Raw genomic sequence first — 18861 nt, forward strand, 5'->3', positions numbered from 1 at the left:
GATCATCGGTATCTCTATACCTTGTTCAACCTCGTTTCCTGACAAGTACTCTTTACTCGTACCGTGGTATGTGGTCTCTTATGAACCATTCATAAGCTTGCAAGCTAATTAGACGACATTCCACCGAGAGGGCCCAGAGTATATCTATCCGTCATCGGGATGGACAAATCCAACTGTTGATCCATATGCCTCAACTCATACTTTCCGGATACTTAATCCCATATTTATAACCACCCATTTACGCAGTGGCGTTTGATGTAATCAAAGTACCCTTCCGGTATAAGTGATTTACATGATCTCATGGTCTAAAGGACTAGGTAACTATGTATCGAAAGCTTATAGCAAATAACTTAATGACGTGATCTTATGCTACGCTTAATTGGGTGTGTCCATTGCATCATTCACATAATGACATAACCTTGTTATTAATAACATCCAATGTTCATGATCATGAAACCATGATCATCTATTAATCAACAAGCTAGTTATACAAGAGGCTTACTAGGGACTCCTTGTTATTCACATAATACACATGTATCAATGTTTCGGTTAATACAATTATAGCATGGTATGTAAACATTATCATAAACACAAAGATATATTATAATAACCATTTTATTATTGCCTCTTGGGCATATCTCCAACACTTCCCCCCCATCATTGCTACAAATTCCTGAAATGCCCATTTAAAATTTGCTGCGGTCTCGTTCGTCAACAAAACACCAGCAAATATGACACTCTAGAAGTGATTGTTCACACCGACAAACATGCCAAATGGCATTTTATAGATGTTAGTCTCATAAGTCGTGTCAAAAGTTATGACATCTCCAAAATGCTGGTACAGTGACCTGCTTCTACCACTGGTCCACATTAGTGAATTAAGTATGTTGTCCACATCTAACTCTGCTGTGAAAACAAACCTAGGATCTCTGGATATCTTTTCCCTAAATGACTGCAAAGTTTTTTGTACATCATCGACAAGAGCTTCTTTTGCTATGTTTGAACAAACAGTTCTCAGTGTCTTCTTACTGAAAGGAACTTTATCCATTGAGCCAAACAAGCTACCCATAACTAAATTTACTCTTGTAAGGCTAACATTGTTCTCTCTTAGATGCCTTACCATCTCCTTAGTGTGCATATCTATCTGTCTATGTGAAGCCAAATGTTTTTTTCTCCACAACTCTCTACCATATCATGGTTGTGTTCAGCAATAAACTTTTTCACATACTACTTACAGCTATCATTTGTTGCCACCCTCATCATTGCTTTGCAACCACACCTCGTTGTCGAATTTTTTGTCTCATCACCATTACCCTGCAATATGACAAATATATTAGCTAATGCATGCCATAGATATATTAACAACAGCAGATTAGAAAGTTAAGTTGGATTCTTCTCTACCTGTCGCTGGCAAAGGTATTCTTGCATTGTCCTTTGCTTTGTCTTTGTTGTGTAGTTATCACCTAATCTGATGATGAACCCTAACACCCAGGAGTACATGTTGTAGAACTGGAATGCTTCTTCTGTAAATGAAAACTGCATTCCAACCTCAGGTTCGAACATGACGCTTTTTTTATCTTCACAGTATTTCCTCATTGACTCTTCTATTAGACCACCATTAAATTCCCTGCAGGAACCCAAGATGGTAGTTTTAACAAGTTTGATGCATAACCAGGTCATGAATATGCGTCCAAATATTATCTCTATCTCTTCAATCTTACCTTACTTGCGATGTCACATCCGTTGCCCCACATTCTTCCTCCAGCTGGTAATTGGAAATTGTTCTCGAGAATGAAGCCTTAGAAATACCGTCGGAGCAGTTACTACCCCCAAAGTTAACTGAACTATCAACGAAACAGCTAGTTCCTATGGATTCGTCCGGTAATTTTGAACCAAAATTACCCTCCCTACAGAAATTACATTTGTTAATACTTAATGCACTTTTTTTTGAGTAAGATGTTTAATCAACCTTCTATCGAAAGCAGCTCCTGGCTGTGTTAATGTCTTCCGTACTAAATTCCAGATTTGTATCCAAAAATCCTTCCTCAATGTTACCTTCAGCTCTGCACAATGATTGTAAAATATGTGCTGCATTAAATATGTATGAACCGTTATGGCTATATCTTTCATCTAGGTGAGGAATTGACATAATTTAAATGTCCGCAGACTGGGCATTTACCGATTTGCACTACTGTCAATGCACTTTTCAGTTTCATTTTCCTCTGCAGATCCAACAACCATCTGTTCGTTTACTTGAGCGTGGCGGTCAACGCTGTTTACTTGCATCATATTACATTTAAATAAAGTAAGCATAATAGAATTTGAGATATATGCATGTCTACAACAGTGATTAAATGTGCAGATCAAAATCAGCGTATTTACTTATAAATGTTCAATACAAGTACCACCATTCTGAAGAAGACTCAATTCTGTTGCCTTTACATCAAATTATTTCGGGCCATGCATAATTTATTTTTGAGTCCTAATTGCCATATACTTTGTACTTTCCCTATCTATATATTTTATGTTTATTATATGGAATTCGATTATGAACTAAGATATGTACGGCAACTGCAATTAGCAGCTACATATTATGAGGGAAAACAGAAAACTGTTACACAAGTTGATTCCAATATCCAGTGGATTGGGCAGAGTACTTACGTCAACTTAGACTGCTCTGCTTCAGTAGCAACCATGGTAAGGAGTTCTGTGAAAGTTACTCCGCTCCCCGCTGATTGCAATGAGATGTAGCACTCCTTGTTCATGCCCTCCCCCAGATCCATAGTTCCTGGAACAAACCGAAACCAAAAAAATCTCAAAGCTGTAGGTCGAATTACATGTAAAATGTAGATGTGGAGTCTGATTCAGTGATTCAACTAATAAATCCAATAACTGGAATATAAAAAACAACGGTTCAAGCAACTGAAATCAAGATCTACATACCTCTATCCCCACGATTCCTGGCGGCGGCAATGAAGGAAAGTTGAGACGCAGCTGGGACCCACCGTCACCGTCGTCTACCGATACATTCATACGCTGCCACCGGGGAAGAAATCTGCCACTCAATACGATTAAATTCATGTGAATAAGTGGAAGCCTGCCCGAATCTCGACGAAAAAACGGACGGGCGATGCGTGACCGGTAGTTACCGGTTCCGTTAGGAAAACCGCTCTCGCCATGTCTCGTAGGATCAGCGTGGTGAGCGCGTCGTAGCGCTGCAGCGGCCGCGGCACCATGCAGTTTCCCAGGGTCAGGCTGCGCACGCGCGACCTTTGGCCGTCCTCCTTGAGGCGCAAGGTGTAGGCCGGCGGCGCGTCTTCCGGGCAGGTGGACGCGGCATGCCTGACGACCACCTCCAGTTCTTCCACTCCCCATGCCCCGACCGCGGCGGCGACCAGCCGGTCCACGACGCCAACGTCGTGTGTCTCGAAAAATTCGAGACGGAGGGTCTTGGCACGCCGGCGCGCGTGGCCACCGTCCGCTTCCAAGAAGCCAGTGATGCCGTCGAGGAACACCTTCATGGTACAGCGCTCGCAGCTCGCCACCAGGCCGTCAAGCGTCCTGGCCAAAGCCTTGTCGCGCGGCAGGTTGCGCGCGCGGAGTGCGACGGTCCGTTCATACTCCGGCGGGAGTATGTCGCGCATCCTGAAGTCGAACGCCGGGAGGTCGCGCGGGATGCGCGCCCAGCGCCTGGACAGGACGGCGGCCGAGAGCGCGGCCCGGGTGCCCAGCTTGCTCAGTATGAGATGGATCAGCTCTTCCGGCAGCGCGCTGAGGCGGTCTGCCTCGCCGGCCGTGCGTGGGCGCACGCCACGTAACCACGGCATGGCGGCGGACTCGATCGATGGTGTGGATTTTGGTTCCGGTAAAGCCGGGTGATGTTGGGGGCTATTAGACCAAGTTTAATAGTAGAGCCAACTGTTGGCTATAAGATAAGTGCCATGTCATCTATAGTCATTGTAGAGCCAACATGTACAATAGTGAGCTATAAAATTGTACCATTTTATCTATATATGGTCCAACATTCACTCTCACTTCCTACAAGCACGTGCTAGAGCTGGCTCTTGCATAAGGCTGCTCATAGTGGGGAGTAACATAAGGTGGTGTCATGCATAAGTTACTAGTCCATGTTACTACCTTCATAGTGGAAAGTAACTTAGAGATGGTATCATGCAAAGCCTCATTTATTAGTTTGTAGACTCATTTTATCTTGGGGTATGTGATGTTATGGTAACATAGCTAGTTACCACCTCCCTCTCTTTCTTCATTTATTGCTATGACATGTCACCAAAACACCTTGAAATGTGTGATGTTACTACCTAAGTTACTCCCACTATGAGCAGTCTAAGAGCCCACTCCTCTTCTCTCTCCTCCTCTCTCTCTTCCAACTAAGCAACAATATATTATTTTAATCCTTATAGCCAGCTGACTAGGACTTATTGTACTTGCTCATAGGCAGAAGGGTCAGCGTTACAGTTCTATTCGGACGTGGACAAAGGTCGGTGTGTGATCGAATTTGATCGAGTTGCAATTTCCCAGCGCAACGTGCATTGTTGCAGTCCGAAACTGCTTAATTTAGACGCGTTTGACAAAACCTAGACTCGTGTGTTAGGGCCACATATCATGTTCGACGCGTTTGACAACCCAGACTCGTGGTCCACATACTTTGTAGTTTGTGCCTGAATTCTCATTTGCAATTTAACCCGCTTAGACCTGTTCAAAAGCTAGCCAAAGTAGATTACATGGAAGATCACAAGTCCAATTTTTTAAGTGGCAATATGTGCGGTTTGAAACAAAATTTTAACACATCCAACATGCTCGGAGTGGCTCGTCTCCAGCGCAAGCAACCTGGGAAGACCATGATTCGTTGCACGAGCATTTTCCTCATGCTCCTGCTTGGAGGCAAGCAGATCTTCAACAACGGGGGAGTGTCAACGACCCTGGTACTCCTACTGATCAAGGCTCGGGTGGGAACGACACTGATTCGCTCGCATCGTCACCAAGTAGCAAGCCTAGCCCAGGAGGGAAAGGAAGGCTTCAACTCGCTACGCCAGTGCGGACTGGACCAAGTGAAACCCGGCCCATCTTAGCTATGCTATATAAGCTAGTCATGAGCCCGGAGATAGGGCATGTTGTAATGATTTGTGAACGAGGGTTGCTCCGGTGCTCCCCCCTAAATGTAAGTTGAAGAGTCATAGTTAGTTTTTTTTCGTGTGTTAGGTCCGCCGAAACTCATATCCAACCCTGTGTGTATTGATACAGTATGTGTATGTCGCGTAAGAAGAAAAAAAGAGGTCACTTGACCCGTTAACGATCTCATCTGCCTAAGTACCGCTCCACATCGTGCATACTTTGTTTTAAAATCGTAGATACGTACAAAAAAAAGATACAACATGATGCATGCCATACAGGCCTGTACAGAACTGTACGGACGGTGGACCTACACTAAATTTATGATCTTACCCCCGCTTACAAACAGGTAGGAAAAGATCTCCACCGTTGTTGTGTTTGACGCTCCTAGATTTTTTTCAGGGGAGGAGCACCGGAGCATAAGTGTTTGTGAATTGTGAACCCGGCCGATGCCGTGCAGACACGCTCGGGGGTGGTTGGGTGGATTATGGAGCGAATTCCTTGTTGTGTGATTAATCTAGTGCTGTGTTTGGATGCGCAGAATTGGGCTCAGAATCACCGAATCTGGAATTTGCGGTCACTTTCCACCGTTTGGATAGGCCTCAGAATCATTGCCTGGAAACTGAGCCCAATTCCACATACCGCTTCGGCCTGTGTAAACAGCCCGCGAGACTTTCCGAGCTCACACCCTCAGAATCTCGTGGAAAGTTCGCCTGTCTCTTCGTCGTTAGCGTTTCTCTTCGTCGCTCGAGAATCAGAGAGCTTGACCGCCGCCGCCCGCCGCCTACCTCCAGGGACCTCCCCGACGCGGTTGTCACTGCCTCCCTCCAGACGCGAGCGACCACTGCCGCGTGCCCCTGCAACGTCGCCGCCTCCCAACGCGACTGCCGCCGCGTGCCCCTGCAACGTCGCCCCCTCCCCCCGCCGCGACCACCGCCGTGTGCCCCTGCAACCGCCGCCGACGCGTGCCCATGGAGGAGAACCGTTCGAATCTGGCCCGCCCCAACCACCGCCGCCTCGTGCACCTTCAACCGCCGCCGGCCCGTGCCCCTGGAGGAGATCCGTCCGAAGCCGACTTTGGCCCGCCCCAAGCACCGCCGCCGCGTGACCTGGAGGCTGATTTCGACCAACGCCGGTCACCGGCTCCCTCGCGAGCCATGACGAACTTGAGCACGTTGGGGACGAGCGCGGCCCTTTCCATCCGGTCAGGTGGTGTGCACAAAATTCCGAAATATATCAAATTCCAAGTTTGTACATCCAAATATGATTTGGAATTGGGCACACTCTTTGATTCAAACAACAAATTCTGAGCACATCCAAACAACAGAATTTGAATTGGAAGTCAATTCATTTTCATCTTAGATTTGGAATTTTTTTTTTAGAAACACAGTACAACGCAGACGCTCACATACACTCACCCCCATGAACGCACACACACACATCCTACCCCTATGAGCACCTCCGAAAGACTGAGCCGACGGGATCTTGAAATTGACGAAGTCACCACTGGCGCCTCGCTATCGACGGGAACGTCGCCTCTCACTGAATGAATATTCTGCCTTAATGAGACACACAGATGTCAAATCTGGGATTTGAACTCTGGTGGGCTAGGGGTACAACCACCCTCCTAACCACCCAACCTCAGGTTGATTCTCCAGATTTGGAATTTCTAACCCAAATCAATTCCATTTTCAATTCTATGCATCCAAACACAGCGTAATCCAAACACAGCGTAGTAGAGTTCCTTCTAGATCCCGTAGCACCTTACAGAATACTTCAGTCTATTGATACCTCAATTTCTCAGTTTCACCAAAACTTCAAGGCGTTTTGGCAATTGCTCCTCAGTTGTGGTACACGGTCTGACCGTCGTCGCTGTATCATCTTCCGGCGATCAGTCGCTCGGGTCCCATCTGTCACGGGTTCGGAAAATTGTGCACACTGTGCAGTCGCAGATCGGTCTTCTGCATCCGGGCCCACGCACATACCCAGAAAAAACAAAAGATATTCACCGTCTTCCTCGTACGATTGGAATCGGCCAGATAAAAAATCTCGCGCCCCTGCAGAATGACAGGCGGGCCGCCCACTCTCGTCGGACCCGCCACCCCGCGACCCGGACAATTTCGTCTAGTATAACCTGGGGGAGGCGACTTCGCGAGTTCCACACTATCTCCGAGCTTTCCGCACCTCCCCATCTCCGCCAATCGCCATAGCGAAGCTGCATCGTTCGCCGTCCTCCGGTGTTCGTCTCCCCTCCCCGGTTCATCGGAGCCGCGAAGTGAGTTTTTCTTTTTTCGCTTCCCTCTGTTGTTGCGAGTGGATTTGAATTGTCTCGCTGGGTTCTGGCGATCATATCGAATGTCGATTGAATGTATCGATTATGTTCTCGCCGTGAACCCCGTGTTGAGCCTGCACTGGAAAAGGATCGGACGATGGCGATGGCAGAACGCAGCCGTCCTGCCGGATCGCATAGCCTCTGCTCCTACTTTCTCTGCATGTTGAGCTAGCGTCTAGCGACATCTGTTGCCATGCTCCTTTCCTACTGTATTATTTTTTCGGGACATGGCGCGGTTTGCTCTTCCAAATCCAGACAGATTTATCATTTTTCTTTAGATCTGACTGCCATACACTTGGTGCTGACGTATGTAGTCTTAATTTTAGTCCATGATACTCAGGGGATGCAATATCTGCTTATCTGATCGATCATGGGCTAGATGAAAAATGTGCACTTGTGTGGCAGTACTACTGCAATGCTATTTAACACATTCTGGGATAAGGTGTGGCATCGTAATCGGTAAAACATTTGACTCCAAAAGCCTATGCCATTCGCATGTCTAAACTTGAAGGCTGCTCTCCCAACAGAGCAGTGTTGATGCTTTACTGTAGCACAAGTGCAATTCTGAAGAAACATCACGACATCATTCAATGATAAAGAAACATCACAGAGTTATGTCAGCTTTTTCGGTTTGTTAGTACTGTTATGGTTTGAACAGTGTAACGGATTGGCAACTTATGCCCTGAAGAAACATGCTTGTATTGATCAGTCGTGCAATTCTGAAGAAACATGCTTGCATTGATCAGTTGTGCAATTCTTCAGTGCTTGCTGCTAGATATAACAAGGCCTCGTGAGCTCAACAGTTCTTACTTTCATAACAATATATTCAGGTCCAGAATGCCAAAAATAAAGAATTTGTGCACTGCATGTGAGGAGTCATTCTCTGTGGATGGACCCATATCTGAGGAAGCACTTCAGAGAGTCCTCACGATATTAGGTGAGCCAATGTCAACTCCCCTTAAGGGGTTGTTTCTTGTTTGTAATATAGTGACAATTGGAAAACAAATCTCAGGTGAGCAATTGTTCAGCCTTGACACGGTTTAATTTTCTTCAGATAAAATAAGGCCTTCCGACGTTGGTCTGGAGCAAGAAGCATATGTCGCCCGTAACTGGAATAATCCAAGCCACGATTCGAATGGGAGGCGAGAACCTAATGGCACAGACCAGGATATGCCTCCAATAAAATATATGCATATTCATGAATGTGAAACCTTCTCTGTAAGACTATCAATTCATTTGATACCAATGGCATTTCTGCAACTAATGATACACCAATGGAGTTTTTATTATCTTCTTTGGTTTACCCAGAAAATTTAATGAAGACTATTATTCAAATCCTCGCAGATGGGCATATTTTGTATGCCACCGTCATCTATCATTCCTCTTCACGATCATCCAGGAATGACTGTGCTGAGCAAACTTCTCTACGGAGAACTGCATGTGGAGTCATATGACTGGATCGATGTAAACGATCAAACTGAACAACTGAAGGGTACGTTCTGATATTAAATATTTTTTATTTATGTTACTGAAGACTTATCCATAATTGCTTTCTAATAAAGTATTCTCCATAATAAATGCCAGTTTCAGAATTTTATGGTAGTAATCCACTAATCATCTTGATTGTAGTCAACTATATATTATGTTCCGTTTTTTTCCTTATGGGAAAAGTATATATGTTGTAAAAAATATATTTCATAGTTTACACTGCTAATATGCACAAGTATGTTCAGGAAGTTAAACAAAGAAGTTACTTACTTTTAATATATCATCTTGTCCATAAGCACATCAGCTGATTAGTACCTCACAATGAACCGTGCATGTTTATGAAAATTAAATCATTCTTTTTTCTTGCCAGCAAAGAATTCAGTTCTTCGTTGTCTACTGAATTTGACTTTGCTGTTTTGTGCAACTGCATTCCACCTTGTTTTCTTCATGCGTGTGCTTTGTAGAACAACTCCCGTTCACTAAGATATTTCTGTTTCTGTCTTTATACAACTTGCACCAAAATTTCTGGTGTGGAACTTACAGCTAGACCAGCGAAGCTTTTTAAGGACTGTGAAATGTCTCGACCTCAGACTACGGTTCTTTTTCCTGATAGAGGTGGTAACATCCACACATTTAGGGCAATCACGCCTTGTGCTGTCTTCGATGTTCTTTGTCCTCCATACTTGCCAGGTGTGGGCAGGGACTGTTCGTACTTCAAGAAGTCTTCACTAAATGAATCACCTGGTAATTTAAACTCCATTGTACCATGTATGCTTACTGTTGTACTAGCACTGAACTGTCATTTGTTTTTTCCCCACATTTGCTTCAAATATATTAGCACCGAATTGCTCAGAAGTTGTTTGGTTGGATGAACTGGAGGGCCATCAACCTCCGGAGGGGTTTTCTGTTACAAGCGGTTCCTACAAGGGTCCTATAATAAGATGAGAATCTCTAATGCCCAGAGCATGTCTATGCACCATCTCACGATGCAGAGCCAGAAGAGTTCTTCCATATCCAGAAAAGCAAATAAAACTATAACACGCCTGTTGGCTGGAAGAGGATGCATGATTTTAGCTTCTCCTGTGTGTCACTTTGTCGCATGTACCATTAGACCACTGATTTGCAGTTCGCGGTTAGTCATGTACATGTCAATGCGATCTGCGAACATTTCACTTTAGTTTTGCAAAACAATGATGAAGCCATGAGGGGTATGGTATAACCTTTCTTAGAGCATATTTTGTGTTGTTTGAGATATCCTGACTGGTGGGTTTTCTTATTATATTCTTTGTACTTGCAATATAACAACATGTATGTTTTGTTTCATAATCTAAGACAAAAGCTAAAACGTGTCAGCAATAATAATCATCTACTCAAACAAAAAAATATGTATAGATATATATCTGAAATATATGTTGTCTTTTATTTTGCAACAACACTGTATGGTGCATCAATCCACCCTTTTATGATCATTGCAGCAATTCGCAACCTTTGGACTGGCGGTTTGGTAATTAAATCCTAGCAGTATTTGAACACGCGTTATCTATGACAAGCTTATGGGATGAAGACCTCCTTCGGTCGCTTTTTCTTCCAGCTGATGCAGAAAGAATTTTGAGAATCCCTCTTAGTCCCCATCTGACGGAGGATTTTATTGCTTGGCATCATACAAAGAGCTATGTGTTCTCAGTTCGTTCGGCATACTACGTTGAGTGGGAATATCAATTCGGACATAAGACAAGGAGAGGGGACGGTCAAGGATCATCACAAGTGAATCCGGTTTGGGAGAAAATTTGGAACCTGAATGTTCCTAGCAAAGTGCAGATTTTTACGTGGAAGGCTCTGCATGGAGTGGTTCCGGGCATGATTGTCCTAGCATCAAGACACATCAAGGTTCAGCCCCAGTGTCCGATTTGCAGCCTTGGTCCAGAGGACATTAAACATCTATTATTTGGATGTACTAGAGCGACGGAGGTGTGGCGCGAGCTGGGACTGTTGAACATGATCAAACAGGCAATGATAGTGGATAGGTCGGGATCGGTGGTTCTCGAGCATATCCTGTGTTCATCAAATAACAATGTACCTATGTTGGAACAGTTGAAGACGCATGAACTAGTAGTGGTGGGATGTTGGTACATCTGGTGGCAAAGAAGGCAGATTGTTAAAGGAGAAAATGTGAGTGCACCTGCCAGTTCAGCTTTCGCGATTACAGCTCTGGCGGCAAATTATGGAGCTGCTACAAAAAAGCCTGAGGATAAAGAAATTAGATGGTCAAAACCACCTAAAGGACATCGGAAATTGAATATTGATGCCTCATATTATCAATATGGTTCTGGTGCTGCGGGGATGGTTTTGCGTAATGATAAGGGGGAAGCAATTGCGGGAAAAGCTTGTCTGCTAAATAATATGATGTGTGCTGAAAATGCAGAAGCAACCGCCCTTCTTAAAGGACTGGAGTTTCTTGAACAGATAGGATGTTTCTCAGCTTATATCGAGTCAGATTCGTTGGAGTTGATCAAGGCTTGTAATGGTGATATAGAAATTTGGAGTCCCTACACAGCGGTGTTGGCAGATTGTTTCCAGAAGGCAAGATCTATGGACTTGGTGTTTTTTCAACACTGCCCCCGTGATGCAAATGTTGTAGCCCACAATTTAGCTAAGATGGCATATGAATCTCGTAATGGGTTTGGTTGGGATGGTAGGCCTCCTGATTTTATTTTGAGTGATGTAATTCGGGATGTAACTATGTAAACAACTTTCTGTTGAGAAGGCATCAAGTTCCAGACGCACTCTTTTCCTTCCGGGGTACTGAAGGGGACCGGAAGGTTTTTAATGAGGCGGCTTGATGACCTTAATATATGTGTTTACAATTTCAAAAAAAAACACGCGTTATCTAAATTAGTTCATGTTTTTTTTTGTTTAAAGACAAATACTCTCTTGTATATCACGTGTTTGCCTACTATCCCGCTAAAAAACAGTATCTCAGTTTTGTCTAAATATAGATACATCTAGATATATTGATACACCCATATCACAAAAAGTTGATACACTTATTTTAAAGCCGAGGATATATATTCTACCTGACGTCGTACTTGTCGTCCCTTCCGGTGGCGTGCGCCCTCGCGTCGGCCTAGCACTTGTCGAAGGACGCCTGCAACCTTTCGGCTGGATGGCCCGCCTTCTTCAGTTCTTTCAGCCAAAAAATCACATTTACATTTTGGTGTTGCTGATCAAAATATTCAAGAGCTAGATGTATTCTTGAAAGTAAGTGAGGATTATATAGTTCAAACATATATTGAAATACAATGCAGTAAATCGATTGCTATTTATATTATTCATCCGGGAAGTATTTAATTCACATAAGCGAGTGTCAAATTTTGTTTAGAGTGTGCCCGCCCTTCAATTTTTTTCTGCGTCCGCCACTGTCTCCAACAGCGACACCTCCAAGAAGAGAATAATGCATAAGCGCCGTCGTCATCGATCAAAATTTCTTAGATTTTCACCCTGAAGATAGTCCCCGCTCTTAAAACAATGCCTTCAACAAGGTCATTGCCAGACACAACCAATTAAGGCCAGACGTTAGATTTTCACCCTGAAAGATAAGACTCTGAATTTCACATGTGTTAACTCAGAAAACCAAGCAAGCCCCTCAACAACATAGAGATTCAAACCTCCATTGCTAGTCCTCCCAATCCGGTCTTCCCGATATTTCCGGCCTCTGATTCACCATGGACTAGATGTCATCTTATGGCAACACTGAACAGAACTTCACACCACTCCCTCCAGCACCAAACGGCCGGAAGAACTATTTGAATTATGCAAGGAAGAAAATGGAAATCGCAGCACGCATTGGTTTGATTCCCCAACCGAGCCTAGAAGGAGGAAACCAAGGGGCAATAGTGAGCTGAGTTGACAGAGGCAATGCCATGAGCAAAGAATGGCCTCTCGTGCTGGACTGCTAATAACATAACTCCCTTAGCTGAACATTTGAACTACCGCAACTTTCTAGCTTCTTTCTTCACTTGCTCTTGTTTGATTGTTTCTTGGAGGTCATGACCAAAAGAAGTCGATGCACAAGCCACAAGGTGGGGAAAAGGGGAAGCGAAGTCTGCAATAGTGAGCCGAGAGAAGCAATGCCATGAGCAAAGGATGGCCATGGCCTCGTGCTGGACATAGCACCCTTAGCTGAACATTTGAACTACCGCGAGCTTTGGATGTCGTTGCTGAGTTCAGCTTTGTTAGATTCTTGTATGGCACATGTATGATGGGTTCACCAGCTAGGTTGTATCGCTCTTGTCTTAAAAAAAAGTACAGTATATGGAGCTTCTCAAGACAAGATACTGCCCCTGTAGGCCCATCATCAACATATAACTAGAGAAGCACGACAATTCAATGGAGTAACAAAATGCAGTCTCCAAGGCCTTCGATTTCGATTCCGTAGGATGGGCTTACCTTCTTGACGTCATGTCAGCGCTGGGGTTTGGCCAAGCTTGGCGGGACTGGGTGTGTCTTTCCCTCTCCTCGGCCACGTCCAGAGTGCTACTAAATGGTGAACCTGGCACCCCTTTCTGCCACGCCCGCGGTCTCAGACAGGGGGATCCGCTATCACCCATGCTTTTCATCCTCGCCATCGACCCCCTACAACGCATCCTTTCCTCGGCCACTCAATTGGGCATTCTGAGTCCCATACGCTCTAGGACCAACCGATGCCGCATCTCTCTTTATGCGGACGACGCTGGAATCTTCGTAAACCCCAGTAAGGAGGACCTTCGCGCCATCTCTTCCATTCTAGACTGCTTCGGAAAGGCCAGTGGACTTGTCACCAACATGACCAAGACGGAAATTTTCACGGTGCGCTGTGCTGACGTGGACCTTCAGGAAATTCTCAATGACTTTCCCGCGAAGCTTGCCTGCTTCCCTGGCAAATATTTGGGGCTCCCTCTGCATTTTCGCCGTCTTCGGAAGGTGGACCTACAGCCCCTAATCGACAAGATCGCCGGAAAGCTCCCGGGTTGGATCGGCAAGAACCTTGCTAGACCGGGAAGGGTCATCCTTGCGAAGACGGTGCTCATGGCCACTAGCACTTACCACGCCACTGCAATTCCTCTGCCAAAATGGGCTCGTGAGAGGATCAACAAGATTGCCAGGACAATCGTCTGGGCCGGTGAAGAGGGCGAACATGCCGCCCAGGGGAAAGCTCTTGTGAATTGGAGAACGATATGCAGGCCAAAGAAGCTGGGGGGCCTCGGCATTCCGGACATTGAGAGATCTGGACGTGCCCTGCGATTACGTTGGCCTTGGCTCCAGTGGACTGATCCGGACCGCGCTTGGTCTGGCTCAAAACTTCCATGCGACGACACCGACATGTCCCTCTTCAGAGCCGCCACTAAAGTTACCATTGGAAACGGGGAGACGGCCAAATTCTGGCACGACAACTGGTATGCTCGGGGCCCTCTATCTCAATGGGCGCCCGACCTCTACAGAATTGCCACGAGGAAGAACCGTACGGTAGCCAAAGAGCTAAGTGAAAACAACTGGATCCGCTCTGTCGCGTCCCTCAACTCGCCTCAACAGCTGGCGCAATATATCGACGTTTGGGAGGCCGTTCACTCCATCAACCTTGCCCCCGAGTCGCCGAACACCATCGTCTGGATGCTTAATGCCGATTCAACCTACACCGCTAGCTCCGCCTACGAGGCACAATTCCTTGGCTCCCATGCCCGCTTCGATGCCATGAAGATTTGGTCGGCACACGCCGAGCCCAAATGCAAGTTGTTTGGCTGGCTAGCCCTTCATGGAAAGCTCCTTACCGCCGATATGCTTGCCATCCGAGGATGGCCTCACGACCCTCGATGCCCATTGTGCCTCAGCGAGCCCGAGACAGCTGACCACCTTTGCAGAAACTGCCCGTTCACGGCGGCTGTCTGGAACCTTGTCAAATCTTGGGATGACGACTCCTCTGATGACCGACGCCTTGACTTCCAATCCATATCTGACTGGTGGAACGACATGATAAAGGAAAAGCCACAGAAAGAAAAGAAGCGCATCAGCGGCCGGTTCTTATATGTGCTCTGGAACGTTGGAAGGAACGAAACCGGCGCATTTTCACTGGACAACGTCTTACCTACCTTGAGGTCGCAAGCATAGCAAACGAGGATATCCTCCAAAGGGATCGTGCTATAAATGGCTTCGGCCCGGCCATCCCGGCCGATCCGGATTAGTTCTCTTTTTTGGTAGCTCGTCCTTCATGGTGGGTTCTGGGCACTTTACCACCTTAATCTAAAAATGCCCTCTCTTTGTACAGTTTGGACCGTGTTGTTCCCTCTTGCTTAATGAAAAGGCAGTGCTCCTGCCGGTTGCTCAAAAAAAAAAAAGAAAAAAAAAAAGAACACGGCTTCGTGTAGAAACTAGGAAAGCAGGGCCATCACTTTTGCAGATCATGTATCCGTACCCGCCGTGGCCTGGCGCCATGATCGACGAACTTGGCCTGGTGACTGGACCGGCAAGGAGACGGAGCCTGCTGCTTCGTCCTGAGCTGCTGCACATGGATCCCCAGGAAGGACGTTGTCGGAGGCTTGTTCGACACGGACGGCAATGTCCGCGAGAGCCAGGACTCTGTCGGCATCTTCGGCGACGGCAATGCGAGCAGCGCCGGCGGCTGCGCCCGAGCCCGCACGGTGGTGGCTTCACGGTTCTCCCCGGCCTTCTCCTCCAAAGGCGGCGGCAAGCAGTGGCCGATGGATGTCTTCCCGCCGCTGGGTAGCCGGCCGCGTTTCAGAGGCGGCAGTGGCGACGATGCGGCACTGCCGTCGGCTCTGTCGAGGACCAGGAGCAGACCGAGATGGGTGTCTTTGGGATGGACAACACCTCCTGCTTGGCCATTGTAAAGTCCGCGCACTGTCATGTCCAGCTCCGATGCCACGGTGGCGACTTGTCTGAGGCTGCACGCGCGATCCGATCGCACTAGGCGCGCTAGTGAGCTTACGTGCACCTCCTCCCAGGTACGCTGCGACACGCAAAGACTTCTTACCATGCCGGCATCGTGTTCAGGGCGGCGCTGCGGCAGGAGCGGGTTCGTCTCGCGCTGGCATGATCTGCCGAGATCAGACAGGAAGCGCCGCGCGCCGCGGCCGTGCCTGCTGACGGCATGCGCCGGGTTGAGGATCTGGGCGCACCTCGTCGGGAGCAGCCCGCATTTCCTCCTGGACGTGAAACCTGCCGTGCTGTGCGCGTCCCCCTCGTCCTCGCCACCACCGGGTTCGCTCGTGTCAGTAGGCTGCGCCTGCGCGTAGTTGGCCGGCGGGTGTTCCACGGGGGCCCGCCTCGGCAAGCTGTCGCCGTCGCCATCGCCGTCTCGGGCGCGCGTGTTGGCTGCGCCGGCCTTTTCCTTACGGAAGGCGCACTGCTCCTTGGCTGCCAGCAAGAAGCGGTCCATCATGACGCTGCCGCCGCGAACACCCGGGGAAACCGTGACCGTCGCGCCGGCGGCGTCGCTGAGGCCGGCGACGCTGCAGTTCACGGTGTAGCAGCTGTCGGCCCGGGAGAGCGCGTCCGAGGACCGCGCGGCCTCCTCCGGCTCGGGAAGGAGCGGCGGCGCGCGTCGGATGATCGTGCGGACGCTCTTGGGGCAGCCCGGCCACCGCTCCCACCCGAACGGCACGCCTCCGAGCGTGGCATCATCGTCGCGTTCGCCAGGCCGCCTCCCGGCGTGGCGCCGCACGGATAGCAGCGGCGCGGCGAGGTCGATGCGCTTGCTCGCGTCGGCCATAGCTACCCACTGCTGTACCAGTACCACTCGGAGTGACAGTGTTAGTGAGCTCGCCGATGCATTCCGACCCCCGATTAAATAAAACGCAGCAGCTAGCCACTTGGATCGACCCGCGCGCTCAATCAAGGAGATCGATCGCTCTTATTATTGCATCCAGTGACAGGACGTGGCCAGATATGATTATGACCAGCTAACCGAACGGGCATGTTGCAATTCTTAGAGCATCTCCACTCGTCCCCCGAGGAGGCCCCCGGCGAGCGTTTTTTCCATCCGGACGGCGAAATTCGGTCCAGTCGCGCCCCCGGTTCCTCGTTTTCGTCCGGATTTGGGCCTAAATTCATCCGGCGATCCCACGCCCCCCCGGCCCCCCGGGGAGCTCTCGGGGACTCCGGACGAGTGAAAAGCGGGAAAGGGCCCGATCTGTCGGTGACTCGACGCACGAACCCCACCGCCACGTCGCTCAAAATCTCCCCCACCCCTCGTATCTCTCTCGCCGCCGGCACCACCCCGCCGGCTTGTTGCCCAGATTGCGCCGCCACTCCTTCCCCACCTGCCTATATTCCGCCGTGTTTGGACGACGGCCTATCCGTCGCTTCTTCCACCGGCCTGTTTTCCGGCCTGCTTGCTCGTCGTCGCTCGCGGCTCGGGTTGCCTCGACCACGCCCGTCAGGTGTTCGTCCATTTGCCTCGCCGGCCATGGACTCGGACGAAGAGGAGGAGCAGATGTTCGTCGAGCTTATGCAAGAAGAGATGGCAGCAGCCGCCTAAGACGACGAGCACATGATGATCCTTGGTTGCTTGGCAAGCATGTACGCCGGACTGGCAACTCGTCGGCGTGGTGGGTCGGCACGAGGTCGCCGGAAGTGCAAGCCGAGACAGCGACTGGAGGGCTACTGCATGTTGTACGCCGACTACTTCGCCGACAATCCGTTGCACGGTGAGAGTGTTTTCCGGCGTCGTTTCAGGATGAGCAGAAAGCTATTTCTGCAAATTGTGTATGCCATCCGCCACTTTGATCCCTACTTCAGATGCAAGGCGGATTGCACTGGTTTGGTTGGATTTTCGTCACGCGAAGTGCACAAGTGGCTATGAGGATCTTGGCGTATGGAGCTCCCGGTGATACTGCAGATGACTATCTTCGGATGGCGGAGTCCACCGCCCTTGATTGTTTCTACCGGTTCTGCAGGGCCGTCATAGCAGTGTTCGGGGACTATTACTTGAGATCACCCACTGTCGAAGACACTCAGAGGATCCTTGCAACAAATGAAGCTAGAGGTTTTCCAGGGATGCTTGGAAGCATTGATCGCATGCATTGGCAATGGAAGAACCGTCCGTTTGCGTGGCGGTGGAATGTACAAGGGTCACAAAAAGGCTGCACCTTTGTGATACTTGAAGCGGTGGCTACCCATGATCTTTGGATTTGGCACTCTTTCTTTGGTATGCCTGGATCCAACAATGACATCAACGTCCTAAACTGCTCCCGGTCTTTTCCAAGCTTGTTGAGGGTCATGCTCCCCGGTGGACTATGTGATCAATGGTCGGCACTACAACAAAGGATACTACCTTGCAGACGGTATCTATCCAAAGTGGGCAACATTTGTGAAGACGATCTCCAACCCTAGCACCCCCAAACTTTGCGAGTTTGTCAAGAAACAAGAAGCTTGCCGAAAAGACGTCGAGCGAGCATTTGGTGTCCTATGACAGAGATTCTTTGTCGTCCGGTTCCCCGCTATGACTTGGTCCAAAGATCAGATGTGGGAGGTGATGAACTGCTGTGTGTGCCTACACAACATGATTATTGAAGATGAGCGAAAGCATCCGGTTCCTCTGGCTGAGCAACAAGCACCATATGAGAGAGAGGGTCCTCTTGCACAGCCTAATCACCAGGTGCCTCCATCATGGGCCGCCTTCATTGCTATGCGCCAGGAGATTCGAGACTCTACAATGCACCAGCTGCTGCAAGATGATCTGGTGGAGCACATATGGAGGCTCCGAGGCAACGCCAACGCCGACGCCAACTAGTCTGTCTTAATTTGTTTGAAAAATTGTGAAATTTGTGTGCTTCATTTGTTTCAGCACTTGTTAAACATTGTACTGTTATCGCCGAATTTGTTTCAGCAATTTTCGTCCTCTTGTTTGCCCAACTTGT

At 48.2% G+C, this 18861-nt stretch overlaps 4 protein-coding genes across 5 annotated transcripts; 2 read left to right on the forward strand and 2 right to left on the reverse strand.

Moving 5' to 3' along the window:
• Positions 1-1120: 1120 nt before the first annotated feature.
• Positions 1121-2995, reverse strand: LOC127323809 (uncharacterized). The gene is made up of 7 exons (XM_051351951.2): positions 2944-2995; positions 2662-2788; positions 2180-2272; positions 1970-2063; positions 1722-1907; positions 1402-1627; positions 1121-1314 (listed from the first exon to the last, which is right to left on the reverse strand). The coding sequence occupies exons 3-7, from the start codon at positions 2214-2216 to the stop codon at positions 1228-1230; spliced, it is 630 nt and encodes a 209-aa protein (XP_051207911.1). The 5' UTR covers positions 2217-2272; positions 2662-2788; positions 2944-2995; the 3' UTR covers positions 1121-1227.
• A 4224-nt stretch (positions 2996-7219) lies between these two features.
• Positions 7220-11804, forward strand: LOC127327187 (plant cysteine oxidase 5). 2 transcript variants are annotated; one of them, XM_051353961.2, is made up of 6 exons: positions 7220-7405; positions 8293-8399; positions 8517-8680; positions 8807-8954; positions 9494-9694; positions 10426-11804. In XM_051353961.2, exons 2-6 carry the CDS (start codon positions 8300-8302, stop codon positions 10467-10469), a joined length of 657 nt encoding a protein of 218 aa, XP_051209921.1. In that variant the 5' UTR covers positions 7220-7405; positions 8293-8299; the 3' UTR covers positions 10470-11804. The 2 variants fall into 2 exon arrangements, with proteins under 2 accessions (XP_051209921.1, XP_051209920.1); XM_051353960.2 differs by lacking the exon at positions 10426-11804 and adding an exon at positions 9789-10221 and having other exon boundaries at positions 7225-7405.
• On the forward strand, positions 10808-11695 carry LOC139834246 (uncharacterized). Its single transcript, XM_071824730.1, has one exon. It carries the CDS (start codon positions 10808-10810, stop codon positions 11693-11695), a length of 888 nt encoding a protein of 295 aa, XP_071680831.1.
• A 3243-nt stretch (positions 11805-15047) lies between the features above and the next one.
• LOC127327186 (uncharacterized) lies at positions 15048-16809 on the reverse strand. The gene has a single exon (XM_051353959.2). It carries the CDS (start codon positions 16710-16712, stop codon positions 15369-15371), a length of 1344 nt encoding a protein of 447 aa, XP_051209919.1. The 5' UTR covers positions 16713-16809; the 3' UTR covers positions 15048-15368.
• Between the last annotated feature and the right edge of the window lie 2052 nt (positions 16810-18861).

This window comes from Lolium perenne, chromosome 1, assembly GCF_019359855.2.
Source record: "Lolium perenne isolate Kyuss_39 chromosome 1, Kyuss_2.0, whole genome shotgun sequence".
NCBI lineage: Eukaryota > Viridiplantae > Streptophyta > Magnoliopsida > Poales > Poaceae > Lolium > Lolium perenne.